This window comes from Exophiala oligosperma (assembly GCF_000835515.1).
Source record: "Exophiala oligosperma strain CBS 72588 unplaced genomic scaffold supercont1.8, whole genome shotgun sequence".
In the NCBI taxonomy this organism is placed as follows: Eukaryota; Fungi; Ascomycota; class Eurotiomycetes; order Chaetothyriales; family Herpotrichiellaceae; genus Exophiala; species Exophiala oligosperma.
In genome coordinates, this window is record NW_015622825.1 from 1,820,456 (window position 1) to 1,843,107 (window position 22,652).

General features: G+C 50.9%; 3 protein-coding genes across 3 annotated transcripts; all 3 read left to right on the forward strand.

The window, feature by feature from the left end:
* Positions 1–9,911: 9,911 nt before the first annotated feature.
* Positions 9,912–10,904, forward strand: PV06_08588 (uncharacterized protein; the record flags this gene model as incomplete). Its single annotated transcript, XM_016409941.1, has 4 exons — positions 9,912–9,975; positions 10,028–10,278; positions 10,337–10,540; positions 10,638–10,904. The coding sequence occupies 4 exons, from the start codon at positions 9,912–9,914 to the stop codon at positions 10,902–10,904; spliced, it is 786 nt and encodes a 261-aa protein (XP_016260249.1).
* A 470-nt stretch (positions 10,905–11,374) lies between these two features.
* PV06_08589 (uncharacterized protein) lies at positions 11,375–13,158 on the forward strand (the record flags this gene model as incomplete). The annotated part of the gene is made up of 5 exons (XM_016409942.1): positions 11,375–11,543; positions 11,588–11,633; positions 11,682–12,343; positions 12,419–12,937; positions 12,989–13,158. The coding sequence occupies 5 exons, from the start codon at positions 11,375–11,377 to the stop codon at positions 13,156–13,158; spliced, it is 1,566 nt and encodes a 521-aa protein (XP_016260250.1).
* Positions 13,159–14,638: 1,480 nt separating this feature from the next.
* Positions 14,639–16,608, forward strand: PV06_08590 (uncharacterized protein; the record flags this gene model as incomplete). Its single annotated transcript, XM_016409943.1, has 3 exons — positions 14,639–14,793; positions 14,841–16,206; positions 16,270–16,608. 3 exons carry the CDS (start codon positions 14,639–14,641, stop codon positions 16,606–16,608), a joined length of 1,860 nt encoding a protein of 619 aa, XP_016260251.1.
* Positions 16,609–22,652: the final 6,044 nt, after the last annotated feature.

The window sequence follows — 22,652 nt, forward strand, 5'->3', positions numbered from 1 at the left end:
GATTACCGAGAAGTAGCACAAAGCCACCCATGCAGTGTATGGTTGGAACCGAGATTTGAAAGGCAGCGTATCGCGATCAACCCCTTGTTGTTGCAGCGCTCGACGGAAGCGCAGGTAAGCAACGCAGATGCTACACCAAGTCAAAAGTGCGGCAACGGTGCCGAATGTTCGGAACCAGTTAAACACTCTGGATGCGCCCGCAGACACTGCAGTGTACGCCAGGCCACTCCACATGGCAGTGAAAGCAATGCCATAGATAGGAACTCCGCGGCTCGTGCATTTGAGGAAGATCCGAGGAGCTTGGTGATGTAGAGCGAGGCCAAAAAGGTATCGTGAGCCCACGTACAGGAATGCGTTGGCCGAGGAGAATGCTGAAGTGATTATGACGGCGTTGATGATGCTTGGGAGAACGCGAATTTCTGCATTACGGATGGCAATGACCCATGGTGAAGCGCTGCCGAGTTCCTGGTCGTTGGATGGAACAAGAACGCTGATGGCAAGGGATCCCAACACATAGAATATTACAATCCTCCAGAAGAGTCGCTTCACAGCCTTGGGGATATTCTTGCGAGGGTCGACAGCCTCTCCAGCTGCCAATGCAACCATTTCCACACCACCATAAGAAAAGGCTGCAAATATGAGAGTCGAGAAGAGACCCAAGAACCTACCAGCATCTCCAGTGGCGACCACTTCCCTCATAACTGGTCCTGGATTTGTCCAATACCGAAATCCAAGACGATCTCCGGTAGGGCTGCCGCCAAGGTCCAAGATGAATGACATGATCAAAAGGCCGAGGATGGTTAAAATCTTGATGGCTGCAAATATGAACTCGGCCTCGCCGTATATGGAGACAGCAAAGATGTTCAAACAAACGACCACCACGATGATGATACTGATCCATGCGGCTGGAGTGATTTGATCGTCCCAGAACTGGACCAATACAGCGGCAGCAGATATTTCGGTGCAGATGGCGATGGCTGACAGATACCAATTGTTCCAGCCTACTGCAAAGCCCATTGCAGGGTCGACATATCTAGTGCAGTACTGAGGGATAGCTCCAGGAAGAGGCAACCAGGTCGTCATTTCTCCCAGACACACCATCATGGCATACACAGCAACTCCAGTGATGGAGAACCCAAGGATGACCGAGAGGGGACCAGACATCAGAAAAGCTTCGCCTATACCTAGGAATAAACCAGTTCCGATTGTACCTCCCAGTGCCATGAACTGAAGATGGCGAGATTTGAGACTGTTGTGAAGGTCTTAGTAGTGGCATGACCCAAGATGACAAGTATTATACATACCCTCGTTGTACATATCCAAGCTCTTCGGCCGTCGCAGCATTTCCATACACGTCGAGTGCCTCTCCGAGGGTGGTGGCGGCAGAGATTTCACCAACTTGCTTGTCACTGGGTTCGTCTTCGGATGAATTCTGGCTCTGAGTGGTAATCTCTGTCTCTTTTTCGACGCCCATGTTGGAAGGCCGGGTCAACAATAAAGTGGATGGTACTCGATGAGTGCAAGAGCTGGATTTGAGTCGTAGAGCGACGCTATAAGGGTATCCATGAGGACGGCCCTGATATACAACTGATCATATGGTTTAGATCTGTTATCTTCTAGATGTGTTCCAAGGTCTATCACGAATACTCATCACCGACCTCGATAATTTACAATCCGGGAAACCATTCACATATCTTCTAGTCTTGATAAGAGTAGACTTCTTTTCAAGCTAAAATACACAGTTTTCCGCGGGCAACCAGGCTGGTATCCACTTCTGGCCATATTTCCCGCGGCCAGTCACACAGAGATGTTTCCCGCGGGGAACCACTTCAGAAGAGTACAAAGTCGATGCTCTCGTCTTGAAAACCCTTCTCTCGGCTCCCAGAGTCTATTCCAGTTTCGATTCTTGGTCTCCAGATAGTCAAGATGGCCCTCGATAGCACTACCTTCTGGTCCCAAGCGGACAAATATCTCATGAGCACCGGTGCGCCATACACGCCAACCATTGTCACCAGAGCCAAGGGCACGATGATATATGATGTTGACAATAGAGAGATCATTGACTTCACATCTGGTCAAATGAGTGCAAGTCTTGGTCATTGCCACCCCGAAGTTGCTGCAGTAGTCAAAGAATACATTGAGAACCTGGATCATCTCAACAGTACGATTCTTTCTCCTCCAGTGGTTGACCTTGCCGCCACGCTTGGTCGAATACTCCCGGCGCCCTTAGAGAAGTCTTATTTCCTTTCAACCGGCTCGGAATCCGTCGAAGCTGCCATCAGCATAGCCAAACGAGCTACCAGAAAATTCGAGATCGTGGCTTTCTCTGCAAGTTACCATGGAGCGACATACGGTGTCGCCTCAGCCACTTACTGCATGGGCCGTAAACACGGCAGCCCTGTCATGCCGGGTCAGTTGGCCTTTCCTGCTCCTCATGGCTCCCGTTCACCTTTCAGAAAACCCGATGGCACCTATGACTGGGAGACCGAAATGGATTTTGGTTGGGCTATGATTGACCAACAGTCTGTCGGATCGCTCGCAGCTTTTGTATTTGAACCGATCCTATCTGCCGGAGGGATCATCGAACCACCAATGGGCTACTTGAAACGGCTGAGTATGGAGTGCAGAAAGCGTGGCATGCTTGTCATCGCCGACGAGGCGCAGACCGGGTTGGGACGAACCGGAGACATGTTTGCATTTCAGCGAGACGAAATCGTCCCCGACATTCTCGCCATGTCCAAGTCCCTTGGATGTGGGATCGCACTGTCTTCTGTCAGTACCACCGCCAAGATAGCGGAAGCGGCAGTAAAAGGAGGATTCCTCTGGGTCACAACGCATCAAAATGACCCGCTACCGGCCGCGGTGGGATGCAAGGTATTTGAAATCGTGCAAAGAGACGGCCTGGTACAGCAAGCCAGAGATCGTGGAGACCAGTTGCGGGAAGGCCTTTTACGCCTTAAGGACAAATATTGGTGTATTGGCGAGCTCCGAGGTCGCGGGCTCTTGCAAGGTATAGAGATCATTGGCGATCCGATCACCAAAGTTCAATCCGCCGAGCTGGGAGCTGCAATCTCTGGAAAGGCGCTTGATCTGGGTCTCTCATGTCAGATTGTGTCTCTGCCTGGGGCCTTTGGTATCTTCAGAATAGCCCCTCCGTTGACCGTATCTTTTGAAGAAGTTGAAAAGGCTCTTTCGATTCTAGATCAGGCCATCGGTTCGGTTCTGTCTGCCGAGTTGGCCGGCGGCGTTGATACTGGCCCCGTCGAGGCTCATCTCTAGATCTGATTTCTGATGGCTGGCTAGAAGGCCAACTTGGGGACTTTTTTGAGCTGTCCCCAGTACTTTCACAAAACAGCAAAGATAAGGTGGGAGGGACTTAAAAGAATCAAACAATCTCCATTTACCCAATGCCATCAGAAGCAGCGCCGGTGCACTGATTCTTCTCTTACTTTCCCAAATACCTTATCTTGACTCGTGATATGTCTGAGAATTCCTCAGCTTGTCAACCTAATACTTGATTCTGCTTTCCTGCAACAACCTCTTCATAAGAGGGCCGATCTCCCCGGGATGCACAGGAACAACGATTCCAGCATCTTGCATCGCTCTGACTTTGTCCTCAGCCGTGATACTACTCGAACCGCTGATTGCACCAGCGTGGCCCATGGTCCTGCCTTTAGGAGCTGTTCGCCCAGTCACCATGCCGACCACCGGTTTTGGAATGCGGCCAGCTTTCAACTCTGCATCGCGGTATCGCTTGAGCAAATCGGACGCTTGGATCTCGGCATCACCACCAATCTCACCGAGGAGGACGATGCCTTTGGTGTCGGGGTCGGATATCATGGCCGTTACGGCGTCCAGTAGACTAGTTCCGGGCAACAGGTCACCTCCCACACCCACGCACAGCGACTGTCCCAGTTCGGCTTGCGTCGTGGAGCCGACCGCTTCGTAGGACAGTGTGCCAGATTTGGAGGCGATCCCGATGCATCCCGGGCTGTACTGCTCGTGTGGCATGATGCCGATTTTGCACGCGTGCAGGGGCGATATGATTCCAGGGCAGTTTGGTCCGACGAGGCGTGACTTGGACTGTGTACGGAGCACGTCTTGGACACGGAGCATGTCGTGCACCGGGATGTGTTCCGCCACCGAGACGATCAAGGGGATCTCTGCCTCGATAGACTCGATAATGGCACCGGCTGCAAACTGAGCTGGAATAAACACCGCGGTCGCGTCGGGCTTGACCACGTCGGCCGCTTCACGCACAGTGTTGAAGATGGGCAGCGACGACAGCGCCGCATCCGGGTGTGTTGTTGGTGTTGACAGTGACGACTTGGAAGAGCGAGACACACCACCCACGATCTTGGTCCCGTACTTGATGGCCTCGCGAGCATTGCTCGTAGCGGCCTTTCCCGTGAATCCTTGATACATGACACGAGTTTTCTGGTTGATGGCCAAGTTGTGGACAGTATCTTTGTACGAAGCTCCATGTCTTGTCGAGGTCATAAAAGTCCGACTCGTTGGTTTGGTGCTACCCGCCGTCGCCTGAAGTTTCCTTAAAATCCTGCTGGAAAATGGTGCCGTCGAAAACGATCGTAATGCCCTTTTGCCCATTGTAGCAGTATTGACGGGTTTATTGATGCGAGCTGGTGCTCCTGATGTTCCACGCTCCGCAAGCTCAATGGCTTTGCGCACGGCGTCGTCAAAGGTTTCCTCTGCGTACAGTTTGAGACCTGATTCTGCAATCTATCTATAGTCAGCTCGCCGTTTTGGACCGCTTGTATTCAAACTTGATACATACCATCTGTTGGGCAAGTTCTGAGTTTGTTCCCTTGAGACGGACCACAACTGGGACATCGTTGAACTTTTCGGCCGCCACAATGATTGACTCGGCAATCATATCACAGCGGGTGATGCCTTTTCACCACCACATATAGTCAGCTCGCGGAATCGCATTCAGCTGCTGTTAAGTGTGAATGAGGTTCTTACCTCCGTAGATATTGACCAGGATCGCTTTCACGCTCTTCTCACTCAGCAACAACTCGAATGCTTTGACCATGGTGCCGCTTGTCGCTTGACCTCCGGCGTCGAGGAAGTTGGCGCATTTGCCGCCAAAGTGAGCCACGGCATCGTTTGTCGCCATTGCCAACCCTGCCCCATTGACGACACATCCGATGCTGCCCTCGAGCTGGATGTACACGAGACCGTGCCGTTCCGCCTCGACCTCCAACTCCCTCTCCTGGGAGTAGTCACGCATGGCAAAGATGTCCTTCTGGCGGGACTTGGCCGCGTTGTCGACGGTGAGCTTGGTATCGGCACATACCAATTTCCCCGACGTACGGTCCTTGACTAGGGGGTTGATTTCCAACAACGTCGCGTCGCTTTCCTTGAACACCCGGTAAAGGTTGGAAAGAAGATCGTTCATTTCTTCCTCCTGGCTCTGCGTCCCCGGCAGTCCCAACTTCTGACATACAATCGACACAATCTCGGGCGTGATACCTTGGCTGTACTTGAGAGGAATGTTGACGACCTGCTCTGGACTCTGCGCCGCGAGTTCTTCAATGCTCGTGCCGCCACCTTTGCACATCAGCAACACGGGAGCGTACTGCTCGCGGCTGACAGTCATGGCCAGGTAGTATTCGCTCTCGATGTCGAGCTTTTCAGTAACATAGACCCGAGACACGGGCAGACCTTCTGGAGAGGTCTGCTTGGTGATGAGGTTGTATCCGAGCATGTTGGATGAAAATGTTTCGGCTTCCTGGCGTCTGAGTTACGTACGCAAAACAAATGTTAGTGCGTGCCCTTGTTACACACATGGAGCTCGGTTTAGGGATTGAGGGAAGAGTGGACAGTAAGCTTACGAGGTCACCACATGTACGCCCGACTTGAATCCATTGTCAAACGTGCCCTTTCCCCTTCCACCTGCTAGAATTTGAGACTTCAACACCGCTCCTCCTCCTCCCAGGGTGCTGACCGCTCTACTGACTTCATCTTTGGTCGTCGCAACTGTCCCGGACGGCACCTTGATGCCATACTCCTTGAGAATACCTTGGGCCTGATGCTCATGCAAACTCAGGTGTCTTCTCTTTGGCGACGAAGAAGCCGTACCTGTACGGATCCAGACCTGGGCCGTTGCCGTTGCTGTTGCTCGTCTCTTGGCTAAGATGTTTAACATGATTTGTAGTGGCAGTAGTAGCAGTGACGAATTCCGATCTGACCTGGACTACTACGCATGGGGCTTTTTACGAGCAAATCTCATGGTCCATATTTGTCTTATGTCCTTCTATGTATCTGAAACTTTGTTTCCCCCATTCGAGGCATCCTTGAGCATACTCGTGATGGGTCCCGACGAACATCAACGTCAAGACCGACATCGCATAGGCACCTTTGGGATAGACTGGGATAGACGAGAAAGTATAGGCCCGGGTGAAAGTCTGCCGGCAAGCCGATACGGTCCGGTGGTCTGTCACCATTTCCAAGCATAGTATAGACTAGATTACCTGATCTATCCAACAAGTACAGAGGACGGCTCCGAAGAAAAGGCTACCACTATACGAGACCTGAGTTAAGAAAACATAAAAGTCGCCTACTATTGGATTGTACTAGAAAAATAAGGTCGAGAACGCCTTTGTCGGGTCAATCAGCGTGTTTTCGTGTCATGGCCCTGCTCGCTTGAGCCGAAAGCGGAGATGCGTTTTCGTCTCCAGTTCCGAATGCACCCCGGATTGAATTATCCGCTGACAACTACGCCGACAGCCGGATTATGACCTACAGTACGGAGTACTTCTTCTTAGAATAGAGTAATCTTGGATATGGAGTGTATTACTGGAGACTCTGTTGAGTGGCGGGCTGGAACTTCCGGCTCTGAAATGGCTAATTCATCGAATGTGACATCGGATGTGTAATCTGGCGACTCCCTAGATTATCTCAATTTTGGTCTTTGAGTTAAGAAGGGCATCTCATAAGCGTCACATTCTGATTCCGAGGTAATGAGAAAGAAGCTATTCACTCCAAAGACACCACTAGGCTATCACAATATACTATAGGACATAAAAATCCGGAATGATACGTAGGCTTGCACACTCGGATGATTTTTTTTTACTTCATCTGGTCGTCCTCAGCCTCGTGGGGCCGGGATACCCATGTTCAGGTACACGGCCTTTGTCTCGGTATAATTCTCCAGGGCCGCCTCACCACATTCTCGACCCAGGCCGCTCTCCTTGTAACCACCGAATGGAATGGACCAGTGGACAAAGTTGTACATGTTCACCCACGTTGTGCCCGCCTTGAGGGCGTTCGTCACCCTGACGGCGCGCTCATAGTCCTTGGTGTGTACCGCAGCGGCGAGACCATAGTGTGTGTCGTTGGCGTGCTTGATGACCTCGGCTTCGTCGGAGAACTTGCTGATGGCCACCACGGGACCAAAGATCTCCTCGCGCATGATCTTCATCTCGGGCTTGCAGTCAGTGAAGATGGTGGGCTCAATGTAGTAGCCACCACCGGGTTTCTCGATGGCGGATCCTCCCAGGGACACAGTGGCCCCTTCTTGCTTGCCGGACTCGATGTAACCCAGAATCTTGTCGTATTGCATCTTGCTGTTCTGCGGTCCTTGGTCCGTGGTCGAGTCGAATGGATCGCCAACTTGGATGCTCTTCATCCGCTTGGTGTATGCCTCCAAGAATTTGTCGTACACGTCTTCGTGAACATAGATACGAGTGCCGGCATGGCAGGTTTGGCCGAAGTTCATGTTGATGCCCCACGCTGACCATTCCACGGCCTTCTCGAGATCGGCATCCGGGAAGATTATATTCTATTTGATATTGTGTTAGAGAAATGGAAACGTGGAAGTTTCTCAAGGATTTCTCCTTTCGCAATCAACTTACCGGAGATTTCCCTCCCAATTCAAGAGTGACCTTTTTCAAGTTCGACTCGGAAGAAGCTTTCAGGATGGCTCTGCCGGTGGTGGTCGAGCCAGTAAAGGCCAATTTATCGACATCCATGTGATTCGCGATGGCATTGCCGGCCGTCTTGCCGTAACCAGAGATCAAGTTCACGACTCCCTTGGGGAAGCCAGCTTGCTGAATGTACTCGCAAGCCTTGAGCGCCGAGAGGGGTGTAGCTTCAGCAGACTTGATCACCACGGTGTTTCCGGTGGCCAAAGCGGGAGCAATCTTCCTTTTGAAATTGTCAGCGACATGACCTCGAGTAGAAATGGGATTCAACGTACCAGATGAACATGAGCAAAGGAAAGTTCCAAGGAATGATTTGTCCACAAACGCCGACCGGCTCTCTTCGTGTGTAGGCGAATGCACCTGGAATGTTGAAAGAAGTCAGACCCAATACCTTGTCCGCCCAGCCGCCGTAATAGCGCAAAGTCCCGATGGATCCGGGCACATCGAGCGCTGACGCCTGTCGAAAGGTCTTTCCAGTGTCGGCACACTCAATGCTGGTGATTTCCTCCAGGTTGGCTTCCAGGATGTTGGCCAGTCGGTTCAAGAGTTGGCCTCGATGAGCCGGATCCGAGAATGACCACGAGCCCTCTTCAAACGTCTCTCGGGCAACCTTCACGGCCAGGTCGACGTCCTCAGACCTCCCTTCTTGGACTCGGACAAGCTCCTTGCCGGTAGATGGATCTTCGACGGGCATGGTAGACCCCGACTGGGACGCCACGAATTCCCCATTGATAAACAGCCCTGTTGGTATTGAACACTTCTTTCCATTGATGTTGAGGTCGGCTCGAGGAGCCACGGCTGCCAGTACTCGCGATGAGGAGAAATCTCGTCTGATTTTTATTGTTGATTGTGCGAACGATGTTGTTTGGTGGCGAGTCGCCGAAGCAGCTCGACCAAGGTACGTCCTCAACATAGCTACTGCTGCCGGGGTGGTTCTCCTTTAGTCAAGAGAAGAAAGAAGAATTCGTCCGCCAACTTTTTCAACTCAGAGACAAATTAGCTTGTTGTTCATTAATTATTCGTTCGAGACTCCCTTGTTGACGGTAACACTCGGTCAGAGATGTGGTGCAGATCACTTTCTGCTGGTTCTCCACTCTCGGACCTTAGGTACTGCAGGGACCGTGATTTCTGCTATAGTCATCGCGGTCCGCATCGGTCGGGATTTCATAACGGATGAAGCCGATTCCTTGTCATTCACCGACTTGTGTCGGCCACACTGGATAGTGGCATGATAGATTTGAACTACGGCCTCTGGCCATTAGCAGTTAACTACAGGGGTGGTTGGGCAAGGTTAGATACTCCAAGGAGGGCGAAAGTGATGCATCTGGGGAAACGGCTTGCTTGACGCATTGACGAGCAGCATTTCTGAGTACTTCTTATATTATGTCCTCAAAAGCTGACCTCTATGAAGCAGAGTACCAGGGTTGCAAGCACCAGAACCCTGGACAAATACCACTATGTTGTTGTTCGCGATCTTCTTGGGAGAGACTATGCGTAGTGACACCTGCTTGCCTTACCCCTACCAAAACCCGGAATAGATGGCCTATGTTTCTTCTAGCCTGACCCTGATGGCTGTGTATACAAGATTCCTGAGGCTACGCATGATATTGGCAACTATTATCCTTTGACTACAATAATAGTAGAATGCAGATATTCTGATCTTGTGTAGCTCTAAATCTCTGGAGCCATAGCAACGGCAAACAGACTCCTCAGTGGACAAGATGCTTGACACGCACACGCACAAATCTCTGTGTACCTTGATCACATTGTAAATTAGCCATTGAGCGATTGACTTGACATCAACAACACAATGTAGAATTTGCTCGGACCGCATCAGACCGGACCCACTGGCAGCCTGGATCTCCCTTCCGTGAGTGGATCCAAACATGACATGTATCATGCATACAAAAATAAGGGGAGACACCTCTGTACGTTGCATAAGACCAGTACCAAGTATCCTGAACAATGGCGGCAATGGCTAGAATAGCAGTAGGAAACAGGCTCGCCGGAAAAGTAGCCATCGTGACGGGTGAGTTTTGGAGTCTTGGACCCTAAATTCCTAAGTTGACACGAGAGTTCAGGTGCTTCTTCTGGATATGGAGCAGGCATCGCTAGAGCTTTCGCTGCTCAAGGAGCGAAGGTCATGATCGCGGACCTCAACGAGGACGCTGGCAAGAAAGTGATCCAGGACTATCCAGGAAGTCTGCAATTCCACAGAACAGACGTCAGCAAGGACGACAACTGGAAGTCTCTCGTGGAAGCAACGAAAGCCTCGTTCGGTGGTCGAATAGACTGCCTGGTCAACAATGCCGGTACAACTCATGCCAATCAGGTTCGTGTTCTTCTCATATCCACATGTTGGTCGTCGCCATCGTTGACAAGATTTATAGCCGTCACTCTCGGTAACGGAGGCAGATTTCGACAAATGCTTCAATGTCAATGTGAAAGGCGTCTACTTCGGTGTCAAGCACGTACTGCCAGTATTGCTTGAACAAAACTCTGGTGGCTCCATCGTCAATGTGGCTTCCGTGGGTGCAACAAGACCGAGACCAGGCTTGGTGTGGTACAACAGCTCAAAAGGAGCAGTAACTAATGTATGTAATTCCTCTCCTCCTCCTCCTCCTCCTCCTCCTCCTCCTCCTCCTCCTCCTAGCCTATTGTACCTTTTTGCTAAGAGATGGGATCTTACAGGTCACAAAAGGATTAGCAGCGGAGTTTGGGCCCCAGAAGATAAGGGTCAACTCGGTTTGCCCCTTACTTGGTGCCACTGGCTTGTTCGAACAGTTCAGCGGAGTCCCCAATACGCCGGAGAACCAGAAGAAGTTCTTGTCCAACGTGCCACTAGGCCGTCTTGCAGAAGCAGGAGACGTTGCAAATGCATGTGTATTCTTTGCCTCTGACGAGTCAGAGTTTATCACCGGCGTAAATCTAGAAGTGGACGGAGGAAGACACATATAGAATTAGGGTCTTTCAACCAAAAGCGAATTACTATTTGATAGATAAATGATCATGTAACAGTCTGGACTCTTTGCGACATCTTACAGACCAACAACATTGGAGCCGGATATTCATATCGATACTGCTGAACAAAGCACAAGGCTTAGGCGCCGCCAGAACGTAATCTCCTGAGAAGCGTCGCGGTCCGATCAAGCCGCACTAGATGGATGCAAGGCGGGTCGATTCAATCCAGCCCGAAATCAGCCGACATCACGAAGCATTCTATCAAGCAAATACTATATTTATGAGCTCGACTGGGTCAAAGAAACCTCCCTCGACAAACAGTTAGTGTAGAAAACACGCCATTCAAGAGGATTGAGTCTTGCAATGCGATCACGAACTCAGTTCTGGGGCAAGGTCCTCCAGTACCGCGGAGACAAGCACCCAATCTTTGCTAAATCACGGTCTGTTACGTGGAGAACCAGTCAACGATGCTTTTCATCAAAGGTAATCGAGAACAAGGCAATGGTGTATCTATCGTTCTTGCTAACAGAGCTCAGGCCAGGACGACTCTGGAAAAGCTGCCATTGTTCACGGAAAAGGCTTACATTAATGGCAAATGGACGGAGGCCACATCGAGAAAATCATTTGATATCTTTGGTTCGTTGAATTTCGAGAAATGTTGGACGACAGTGACTGACTAGGGGCAGATAAGTACTCTCATGAGAAGATCGGTTCATGTCCTGAAATGTCAGTATATCCAGTTAGACCATATGTGACATCTGACACCCAAAATAGGGGCGAAGAAGATGTGGTCTCGGCAATATCTTCAGCGCAGCGTGCTTTCAAGTCTTTTCAGCACACTCATCCAAAGGCTCGAGCGAAGCTTCTTCGCAAGTGGTACAACCTGATGATGCAATATCGGAATGAACTTGCCACGATACTCATGTACGAGAACGGACGGCCTCTGTCTGGTGCACTACAAGAGATCGACTACGCGGCAGCATTCTTGGATTGGTTCGCCGGCGAGGCTGAGAGATCGTACGGCTATTCAGCGCAGGGCTCGATCCCCGGGAATAGGTTCGTCACTGTTGCCCAGCCGGTGGGTGTGGTCGGCATATTGACACCTTGGAACTTTCCTTCTGCCATGATAACTCGCAAGATAGCGGGAGCGATCGCTGCCGGATGTTCAGTGGTGATCAAACCAGCGGCTGAAACTCCGTACTCGGCTCTGGCATTGGCGAAATTGGCCGAACAGGCAGGCTTGCCTGAGGGTGTCATGAACATTGTGACCACGAACAAGAATGTCTCCTCCGTGGGCAAGGTCATGACCACGCATGATGACGTCAAGAAGATATCGTTTACTGGCTCTACTGGGGTAGGAAAACTGTTGATGCAGCAAGCCAGTTCCACATTGAAGAAGTGCTCGTTCGAACTTGGTGGCAATGCACCTTACATCGGTGAGAGCGACCTGCAGAAAATCACCCTTTATCAAAGTATAGGGATTTTTGCTAACATCCTAATGTGTTTCTGAGTGTTCGATGACGCGGACCTGTCATTGGTGATGCAAGGCTTGCTTGCAGGCAAGTTTCGAGGATCTGGGCAAACCTGCGTCTCACCGAACAGGATCTACGTCCAAGCCGGCATCTATGACAAGTTCATCGATACTTTCAAAAAGGAAACCCAAGCTCAAATACGACCTGGACCTCTGGAGAATGCGGATACCACCCTGGGCTGTCTGATCACACCCAAAGCCGTATCCAAACTCACCAACTTGGTTGCGGATGCCCAATCCAAAGGAGCAAAGGTCGTCCTGGGTGGAGAGAGAGCACCGGATGCGGCAGAAACCTTCTACCCGGCCACCATTCTGAAGGACATGACGTCCAATATGGAAGCTAGTAACACCGAGCTTTTTGGGCCTGTAGCGACCATCTATAGGTTTGAAGCAGAGGCGGAGGTCATCGAGGCAGCCAATCGTTCTCCAGTCGGTCTGGCAGGATATGTCTATACACAAGACGTTGCGCGTGCGTGGAGGACGGCCGAGGCGCTAGAAGGTAAGTCAAACACCGTTTAAGAGAGGAAAAGAAAGCTAAGAACGATATCAGTCGGTATGACGGGGATCAACACGGGCATAGTCTCAGATCCCTACGCCCCGTTCGGAGGAATCAAGCAGTCTGGGTTTGGCCGTGAAGGAGGACGACATGGGATTGAAGAGTTCCAAATTCAAAAGACCATCACGATGGGTGGTCTGGGAATGCCTTTGACACCATTGTAATAGCATGTTTGTCATGGTAATGTACGCGCACAATATCTTGAGGTCAGACTAGCTAGGATTTGGCGAAAGTGTGCTCGAATACTCGGAAGATACCATTGTACAAAATCCTGAGTTGAAAGGCCATCAATTTAACCAGTGATGGTTCGAAGGTGGAGGGTCTTGGAAGGATGTCCCTCATAGCCAGTGATTCGTGATAAGAGGGCCCCTTGTGACGCGCGTAGCTAAGATATTAAGTAACGTGGCTTACACTGATGCAGTGGGTTTGAAATTCGGATGTATTCTTCCTCTTCCCGCCATGTCCTTTCTGCATCTCTTTTGCTATCTTGACAAGGAGATGACGCCCTCGCTGATGAGACATGGGTGTCCAAACTCGCTCTTTGAATTATTGTGATCAAGAGACCGTCATCGACGATGACTACGATCAGCTTCACTACATCTGGACAGAACAATAGTACTTGGTGGGTGAACACGGTCCGATGAACCGTTAGGGCGATCCACAAAGTGACTTGGCGGCCGTGTCTAACGGTCCGGGGACCGACTGCGTAGAACTTTTCACCTTGATGCCCGAGTTTTCCACGAGCCTTCAAGGCAGTGGCCTGAAATTTACTGTGCCTCGCAGTCGAGCGCACGCACCTGTCTGTGTCATCTGCGGTAACAGACTCTGAATACAATGTGCAGAAGCATGTCCTGCTACCCCATTGGGGGGCCACAAACAAGGCATTCGCTGCGCTCTGCTACGTAGCGATGAAGATCTTTTTGACATATTGCAACTATTCCCCGAATATGTGGGTGCTCGGACCATCTTGTCGGGACGACCTGCACACGACAGTCAACGAAAGATCTTGACCCATGGGGTGACAACATTGTAGTAGGGCCCACAACAAGCTTTAGCACCTGCGTTCTCGGTCGACAGGAGACCTAATCCGTACTATTCTGTGTAGTTGCTCGTGACCGAATCCGATGTCGGTCTCCACTCGTCACACCAACAAGGCACCACCTCCGAAGGACACAATGTACCCCAGAAGCCTAGTGATCGTGATGAGGACATTGGGCCCCATATCAGCGGGGAATAATCCCCTCCATGGAGACACCAAGTGCAAAGAGAGGGCAGAAGTTCTCAAGGGAAGCAGAAGGAGAAAACTTGTAATTCTTTCCTCACCTAGAATTTTCTCTCCACCAGCAATGTCCGACACTATGGAAACACACCGAATTCAACGCGTTCGACAAGCCTGTCACAATTGTCGGTAAGAGGCACCCCCCAATGTTGCGAGGTCCCTTTGATTCAAAAGTCCATTGAAAATGCAGAATTGCGCCTGATGCTAATAGGTGTTCTAGACGCAAGAAAGTGCGCTGTTCAGGAACGAAGCCGACTTGTTCTTTATGTCGTCGCTTATCCCAGTCCTGCGTGTACATAGCCCCGGAGAGTGAACAAAGGAGCAAATCTCGCGGAACTTCGTCTGATGAGTTTCTTTCGTGGGATATGGGTGGAAGGCAACCTGAAGTGGGTGATCCCAAGCCTTCCGAGACGAATGTAGTGGGTTTTCAGGCAGCTTCTTACACGTTGCAGGACGATCTTCGCACCATGCTCGAGGGCATTGAGAGTAAATTAGCAGCTATGGCAGGGTCAATATCTCGGTGAGTACCAGCCATCATCAAGCACAAGTGGTCTACTAACAGAGAAGTCTGGCGGCCACCGTGGAAACTCGTCTGTCAAATTCTGAGATGGGACCCAATCTGTCGACTCTAGACATGAAAGGACCGCTGAAACAATCCGGCACCCCCGACAATCTCCCACCCCTTGAAGTCATAATGGCGGCTGCCGATCTATATTTCGAACATTGTCATAATCGTCCTTATTCGTTATTCCATGAAGTCTCTTTCAAAGCAAAGCTAGCCATGGGCCAGGTACCTCGTGCTCTGGTGTTTGCCATTCTTGCCAGCGCCGCGCGATATCCGTCAACCACTCCACTTCGGAACGGACCAGAAGCGATCGCGAGCTATGCAATAGAGTCCTGGAAAGCTCTCGTGTTGCCCTGGAATGGTATCGAGGACAGAATGGGTATCAGTATCGTTCAGACTATTCTGCTATTGGCCATAATCGATTACACCGATGGTAAGGCGCAAGGATCGTGGATCAAAGTCGGACTGGCGATTCGAATCATTCAGGATTTTGGCTTGATGAGGGAGCCGGATGCGTGGCTGTCGGTGACCGAACAAGAAGAGCGGCGGAGGGTATTTTGGTCATTCTACATCTGTGACAAGCTGATGTCGTGTGGGCGCGAGAAGCCTTTGGCCATGCTGGACGAGGCTTGCAAAGTCCGACTGCCGAGCGGTGAAGACGAGTTCCGCAGTGAGAAGCCCTGGCGGCCGACGGCGACACTGGACGAAGTCAACGGTGAGATGGGAGGTGTCAAGTCGACGCAGCTCAGCCCTTTTGCTATGTCGGTCAGGATAGCCTCCGTCTTGGGCCAATGTACGCGATACACACTCGGCGAACAGGGCGCGTCTGCTCAAGAAGTTCAGGCCCCCTGGAGTCCAACTTCCAGGCTGTCGACGATCCATGCAAATCTCCTCCAGATCGAATCCGACTTTCGACTCAACATCCCCCTCGCAGAAATCGTCCGACAAGAGAACAGCAACAAGGACGGCTCCATTGACGCTCACAAAGTAGCGCCTCTCATATTCTCACGAACCCTCTTCCATCTCTGCCACTGTCTCCTCCGACATCCGATCATGTTTCGACGGCGTCTTCTCAACTACCAGGGACAAGCGCCCCTGAGTTTTTTAGTTCATTCGATGGATACTTGCCGCAGCCACGCGCAGGCCTTGGTCAATCTGATGCTAGAAGTCAAACAAATGAGCTGTCCATCGATATCGTCGGTTGGGGACCCTTTCTATGGCTATTGTGTAACCGTGGCGGCTACGATCCACGCCCTCTTCCTCCACTCTAGTGACCCTGCCATTGCAGAAGACGCCAGAGCCTGTCTCGATGCTTCTCTGCAGCTCCTGGAGGGCCTGGCTAAGCTCTGGAGGAGCACCAGTTTCATGGTACGTAAATCATTAATGAGCTACATGTATAAGCAATCACTAACGAAGCTCTCATCCACACAGGTCACACGACTGAGATCGTTACGCACAAATAGCGCTCGGTTCGCACCATTTCTACACCCTTCGACGAGACCCGATGTCCTGGGGCAAATCGATGTCACAGACATTGTTGAAGCCCTGGATTACGGTCGACTCTCCACGCCACTGAGCAAAACTTCCTGGGATGCATTCAACCCTTCTAATATTCCTTCTCCGGTGTATGATGACTTGTTGAACCTTTTTCCGCTCGGCTATACGAGACCCATAGTGCCCACCATATCGGATAGTCTCGAATCTTTACCGACGGAGTCCTGGAGCACGTTTCCAGCACCTCAACCATGGCTAGACGACCTCAACCTTTGATCTTTGCTTCGTTTGTTGGGACACTCGACCCACAATAGGGTCATTCATGTCTCTAAGCGGCTCATGAGACGATTGCGGAGTCTGACTCCTAGTACAGTCACCGATATCGAAGAAAACGACATCATGGCAGCCGCAGTAGACCTAGCGTGGTTCATGGAGTTAGCCGCCTTTCTGCACCACCGTTGTTACTGACAAAGAACACTTGTATGGACATACGGGGTTAGAGTCAAATTCCAGGATGCGCCCAAGCCAAGCGCTAGACTCAAGGCGATGACATTGTACACCAAGATCCAAACAAGATTGAAGTGTATCTGGGCCATCGTCTCTTTTGCAATCAGGAATAGAGCTGGGATGGAGTTGAGCTGGGACGAGAGAAGTACCACACTCCCTCCCGTGGTGAGGCATTGTTTACCATGAGCCATCATGATACCAACGTCTGCTGCGGCAAGACTGGGAGCGTCATTGATACCGTCGCCGATCTGTGTAAATACTGCGGTCAGCCATATTGAGAGAGACCATTGCACCGCTTGAATAGAGACACATGGACACATACCATTGCGACTTTTTCTCCTTGTTTTTGGAGCTTTTCAACGAGAAGAAGCTTTTCTGACGGAAGTGCACTTGTTGCAAGGACTGAGATACCTAGCTGTGATGAGACGCGTTGAGCTTCTGCCTTGACGTCTCCGGTAGCCTGCGATAGAAATCAGATTTTCAACGAACAAATTCTTGCAAATTTCAAAGAGGGGAGCCACAGCAGGCAACCGGACCGACTACGCACCATTGTAACGCTCAAACCTCGTTGTTGGAGCGCTTCGATAGCTTGCTTAGCATCGGATCGTATCTTGTCCTACCCAGAATATGAGTACGTAGGGAAAATCTTGGGATTATTCCAAAGATGAGACTCACCTGTAACCTGAAAACGCCAGCGAACTCATCGTCAATGGCGACGTAGACATTCAGTGCCTCTTTGGCCGCTTGCAGGTGTGGCTGCTCGACTATCTGTATGCCCATCGAGCTCAAGAACATGGCGTTACCAAGACAGATCCTCCTCCACGAGCTATCGCCGACGTCGACATCACAGCGGAGACCTTGGCCGACAACCTCTTCAAGGTTCTTCAAACCTCCAAATTCTTTATACTTTCGCCACTGGGATTGGATGTTTTGGAGACAGCCACGGAACACGGCCAGACCTGCTGGACGAGCAACTCCATTTCGCTCTTCGGCTGCACAGACCAGGACACTGAGCTCTTCCCAACGATCACACCATGAGTCTTCAAGATCACAAGCAGCCATGTGAAGCTGGCCTTCGGTGACCGTTCCTGTCTTGTCCATCACGATGTGGCTGATTTCGTTTAGCTTCTCCATGTTGCGAGCACCTTCTACCATGAGGATACCCTTTCGGCGTGCCACATCTGTCACGAACAGAATTGGGAAGGTCAGCATTGTTCATTCATCCTGTGTAGGTTGAGAGTGGAGAGGAGTTTCTTGGTAGTACTCACCTACTCCTGCAGTAATGGCAACTGGAGTGGACAGACCCAGTGCACATGGACAAGATACTGCAAGGATCGTCATGGCTTTTCTAGCGGCAATGTTAATGCGCGCAAGGATGGAAAGTACAGAGGAGTCGGCCTCGCGAAAGGCAATAACCGATCCAAAGATGGCCAATACGATTATCACGGTGACGAAGTATCGAATGACGATGTCGACATTCTGCTGCACCTGAACTTTACTTCCGATGGCTTCTTCGACCGTGTTGAGCATCTGGGTAAGAAAGGATCCTTGCTCGGTCTCGTGGATGATGGCGACCATACTGCCACTCCCGTTACGGGTACCGGCGAGGAGAAAATCTCCCGTCTTTTTGGTCTTGGGGAGAGACTCTCCCGTGATGATGGCCTCGTTGACCAAAGACGACCCGGAGAAGACGTAGCAGTCACAAGGGATGATGGTGAAGGGCTCGATGCGGATTGTGTCCGACTTCCTGACCATGGAAGTCGGTATCAATTGCTGCTCAAAGGCTGTCAGCTAGAGGGATCTTCTCTATGTTGTCTCTCATCGACTCAAACTGACCTTGGTATCTGATAGCTTCACCCAGGATGTCTCTTCGATCAACGAATATAACGAGGCGAGCGCCTTTGTCCCCGTCCTCCGGGCTAACGCGTTCACGTACTTGCCGGCCGTGACCACCATGATCAGTCCGGCCGTCGTCTGCCAGTAGGTTTCTGCGCTGCCTGGATTGCTGCTTTGGTAGAACAGATTCAACAGTGAGAGCAAAATCCCAAGCGTGGAAGACAGTGTGACCAAAGTGTTCATGTTCATCGACCCTCTCTTGACCCTCGCCCATGTGCTCTTGTGCATCCACGCTCCATATCGTCCCCATATCAACACTGTCAGACATAAACATATCAATTGTGTGCCCCAAGGGGTGAGTAATCGATCCGAAAATCTCCTCAGACTGAGATATCGGAACATTCGGGAATTGTTGTTCACCAGTGAAAGTAAGCTGGATGTTCTGGCTAGTTTGTAGAATGAGTTCTTCAGTGTCTTCAATTCCTTTGTCTGCCGCAACAGCTCTGCACTCTCTCCCGCCGTTCTCTTGCCGGCGGTTGCTTCAAACCCGCAATCCTCCACGCACCTTCTCAGATCCTCGACTCTGACTTCAGGCCCATGAATGACCATAGCTTCATGGGTCAGAAGGGAGACTGACACTCTGTCGACTCCAGGGAACTCTGTGAGTGATCTTTCGACCGCGTCAGTACAGGTAGAGCATGTCATCCCCGAGACCGATATGGTGTTTATGCCCGGCGGTGCAACGAGCTGCTGTTGTACGCCTCTCTTTGCATTTTGTGCCGTCTTGGAGGGATCTATTGTTTCGTTGTACTGCACCCGGATGTCTATATCCAACGTTTCGGCTGCATCGATGAGGCAAGATATCATAAAAACTGCAATATAACAACACGCCATTTTGGCCCTCTGTGGAACGTCTTTGACGATGACGGGAAGAAGAAAAAAGGATTGGGGAGCCGGTTGGTAAGTCGCTTGAATGGTTTGAGGTCAATGAAGAACTAGATGTTGCTCGGTGCCGGTCGAAGTTCAGTCGTGGCGGTTGTGATGGCTATCGGAAATCACCAACATAGTTGAGCGAGGCCTTGCGCTCTATACACACACCGAGTTTGCCATGACCATTGCATAAAACAGACTGTCGCGACCTAAGCCCTGTGTATGATTCACAGTGACCCCGGAATACCAAAGTGCCCCACCCGGTCCGTCCACAAGAACCTCTACAACAACATGTCTTCATCACGGGCGAGTCTGACTCGGTCCGACTCGCACCGACACACACTCTGTACGCAGCCTTGTGGACGAATCATGAGTGTTTTGGGTACGATAGATACCCCCATCACTTGAATCATCAACTTTGGCCACTGAACGATTGAAGGAAAAGGTTCCCTGAGGATTATACCTTCAACGAAAAGTTAATCCTCTTTCGGACGAGATCATCTTGGAGCCAAATGGCCACCGCACAAAAACTTCAAACAGAGGCTCTCGTGGTTGAGAAGGCCAAAGATGACTTCAAACTTATCACGGTCACAGTGGACCCTGTACTACGCTCGGACGAGGTGCTGGTCGAGATGAAGTACTCGGGAGTCTGCCACACCGTAAGTGGTGCGCTTCGCGTCGACTTTGAGTGGGAGAGGACAACTGATCAAGACAATAATATCAGGACATTGTATTTCAACGTGGATTGGTTCCTACGGTGAAATTCCCCGCCATCTTTGGTCACGAAGGTGCTGGTGTGGTGAAGGCGGTTGGGTCGGGAGTCAAGGACAAGAGCCTTCATCCTGGAGACTTTGTTCTACTTTCATTCAACGCGTGCGGAAAATGTGTCGAATGCTCCAAGGGTCAGCCAGCAAGGTGCCACGGCCATGTCGAGATCAATCACACTGCCAAACGCCCAGAAGATGGAAGCACCCCAACCGCCATGGCCGATGACGGGAGAAAAGTTTCATCCCAATTTTTTGGACACTCGTCCTTTTGCAGACTGTCGGTGGTAAAGGAGGCGTGCATCGTAAAATGTCCATATCCAGAGTCCATGGCGATCTTTGCGCCACTCGGGTGCGGGTTTCAAACGGGTGCCGGCACCATCATGAACTCTTTCAAAGCGACAGAAAAAGATTCCGTTGTCATCTTCGGCCTGGGTAGCGTCGGCCTGACCGCGGTAATGGCAGCTGCATATCTAAAGGTAAGGCAGGTCATTGCCGTTGATCTAGTTCCGGTCAAGTTGAAGTTGGCCCAGGAGCTGGGAGCAACACACACCATAAACGGCAAAGACACGCCGGACACGGTTGCAGAGATCAAGCGAATCACGGAAGGTGGTGCGAACTACGCCATGGATTGCACGGGAGTGGTCAAAGTCATCGAGAACGCAATAGAATGCCTCTCTCCTTGTGGAAGCGCGGCGATGGTAGGAGTACCGGCAGCAGGCTCACGGCTACAACTCGATCCCCTTACCTTTCTGCTACAGAATAAAAGGCTGATTGGCACCATCGAAGGAGACTCGGTGCCCTCAAAAGTGAGTAATGAGCAAGACGCAACCACAATACTACACCCAGTAAATACTTCAGAGGAGACCGACTGACTGATATTGGATTCGTCACAGTTTATACCACAGTTGATGGAATTGCACAAGACAGGAAACTTCCCGATAGATCGATTATGCAAGATTTACAACGTCAAAGACTTCCACCAAGCCCTCGAAGATATTGAACAAGGGAAGGTAAGTACATTACCGAATCCAGCTGATGCCTCTGAAGGCAGGGACTTGAGATCTAATTTGCTGCGCAGGTGGTCAAGCCAATAATCCAATGGAGTTGAGCGATCTTTGGCGTAGGAGAGGGAGTGACATGTCATTGAACTTGATATACCGTGCCTGTATTGCACTTGCCATGTCAGCCTCTGGGGCTTGGATAGTTGTCCATAGATCCTCGTAGCATAAACTCAAGGGCTTTTGCAACCCGAAATGTCGGAAGATGACCCGAAGCATCAACAAATATGAACCCGAGTTCGGACCTTGGGCTCCGTATCTTCTGTAGGCATGTCTCATGAGAACCCTAAAAGGTATCTCAGTCCACAATGGTGGTGAAAGAGGCTTACACGGGCAACACGGTCACAGGTAGTGATGTCAACTTCCTCAGGTGATATTGAATGCTAGGTCCGTGACGGGAACAACACTCGGGAGCTCACCGGTGCCGCAACCGACAGCGATTTGATTTGGTCATAGCACAAGTGATGATTTTTTCAAGTATGTGTTCAATGGTTCATCTACTAGTTCCAGAATATTGGCCAGCGGCCCCGGGATAGCCGGCCGCCCAGGGGAGCGAGGAGGGCCATTATGGAGGAGTTCCGGATTGGGTCGATCCTCCACATGATAACGCAATATATTGGCGAGAAACCATCGGGACATCATACCGTATATACTCGGACACGACTACGGCTCGTCAGCCGCCCGTATGACATCCGACGTGTTTGTTCCTCCTGCCGCGTACGGTGGGGAGCACCGGAGCTGGCCCGGTCGACCACCCGTGTCAAGCCCCCTGATCCCAGAATTGTTTGGGGTTAATTTGTTCGAAAAAAGGATTCTAAGCCAGGGTCATGGTATAGTATTGGTGCAGATTCCAAAAGAGCAACAAACGTGAGGACTCGAGGTAAAGCAACTAAAGTCATGGAAGGCGAATGTCTTTGTGGAGGGGTAAAAGTCACGCTAGAGGCCTCTCAGGACCCTCTGTCGTTCTATTGTCACTGCAAACATTGCCGTAAAGTCGCAGGAGGCTGTAAGTATCCTTGAGAGTGTGAAACAGACTGCCTACGGTTTCTCTAGACAGTCTACCCATGCCATAGGGGTTGTCGCTGACGCGCGGTGTTCAGTGGTGGGCGCCAACTTGTTGGTTGAACACGACAAGGTCAAAATCGTCGGAAAAGAATTCCTTCAAGTGTTTGAAGACAAGGGAACCGATAGTGGAGAAGTTCTTCATCGACATTTTTGCAAA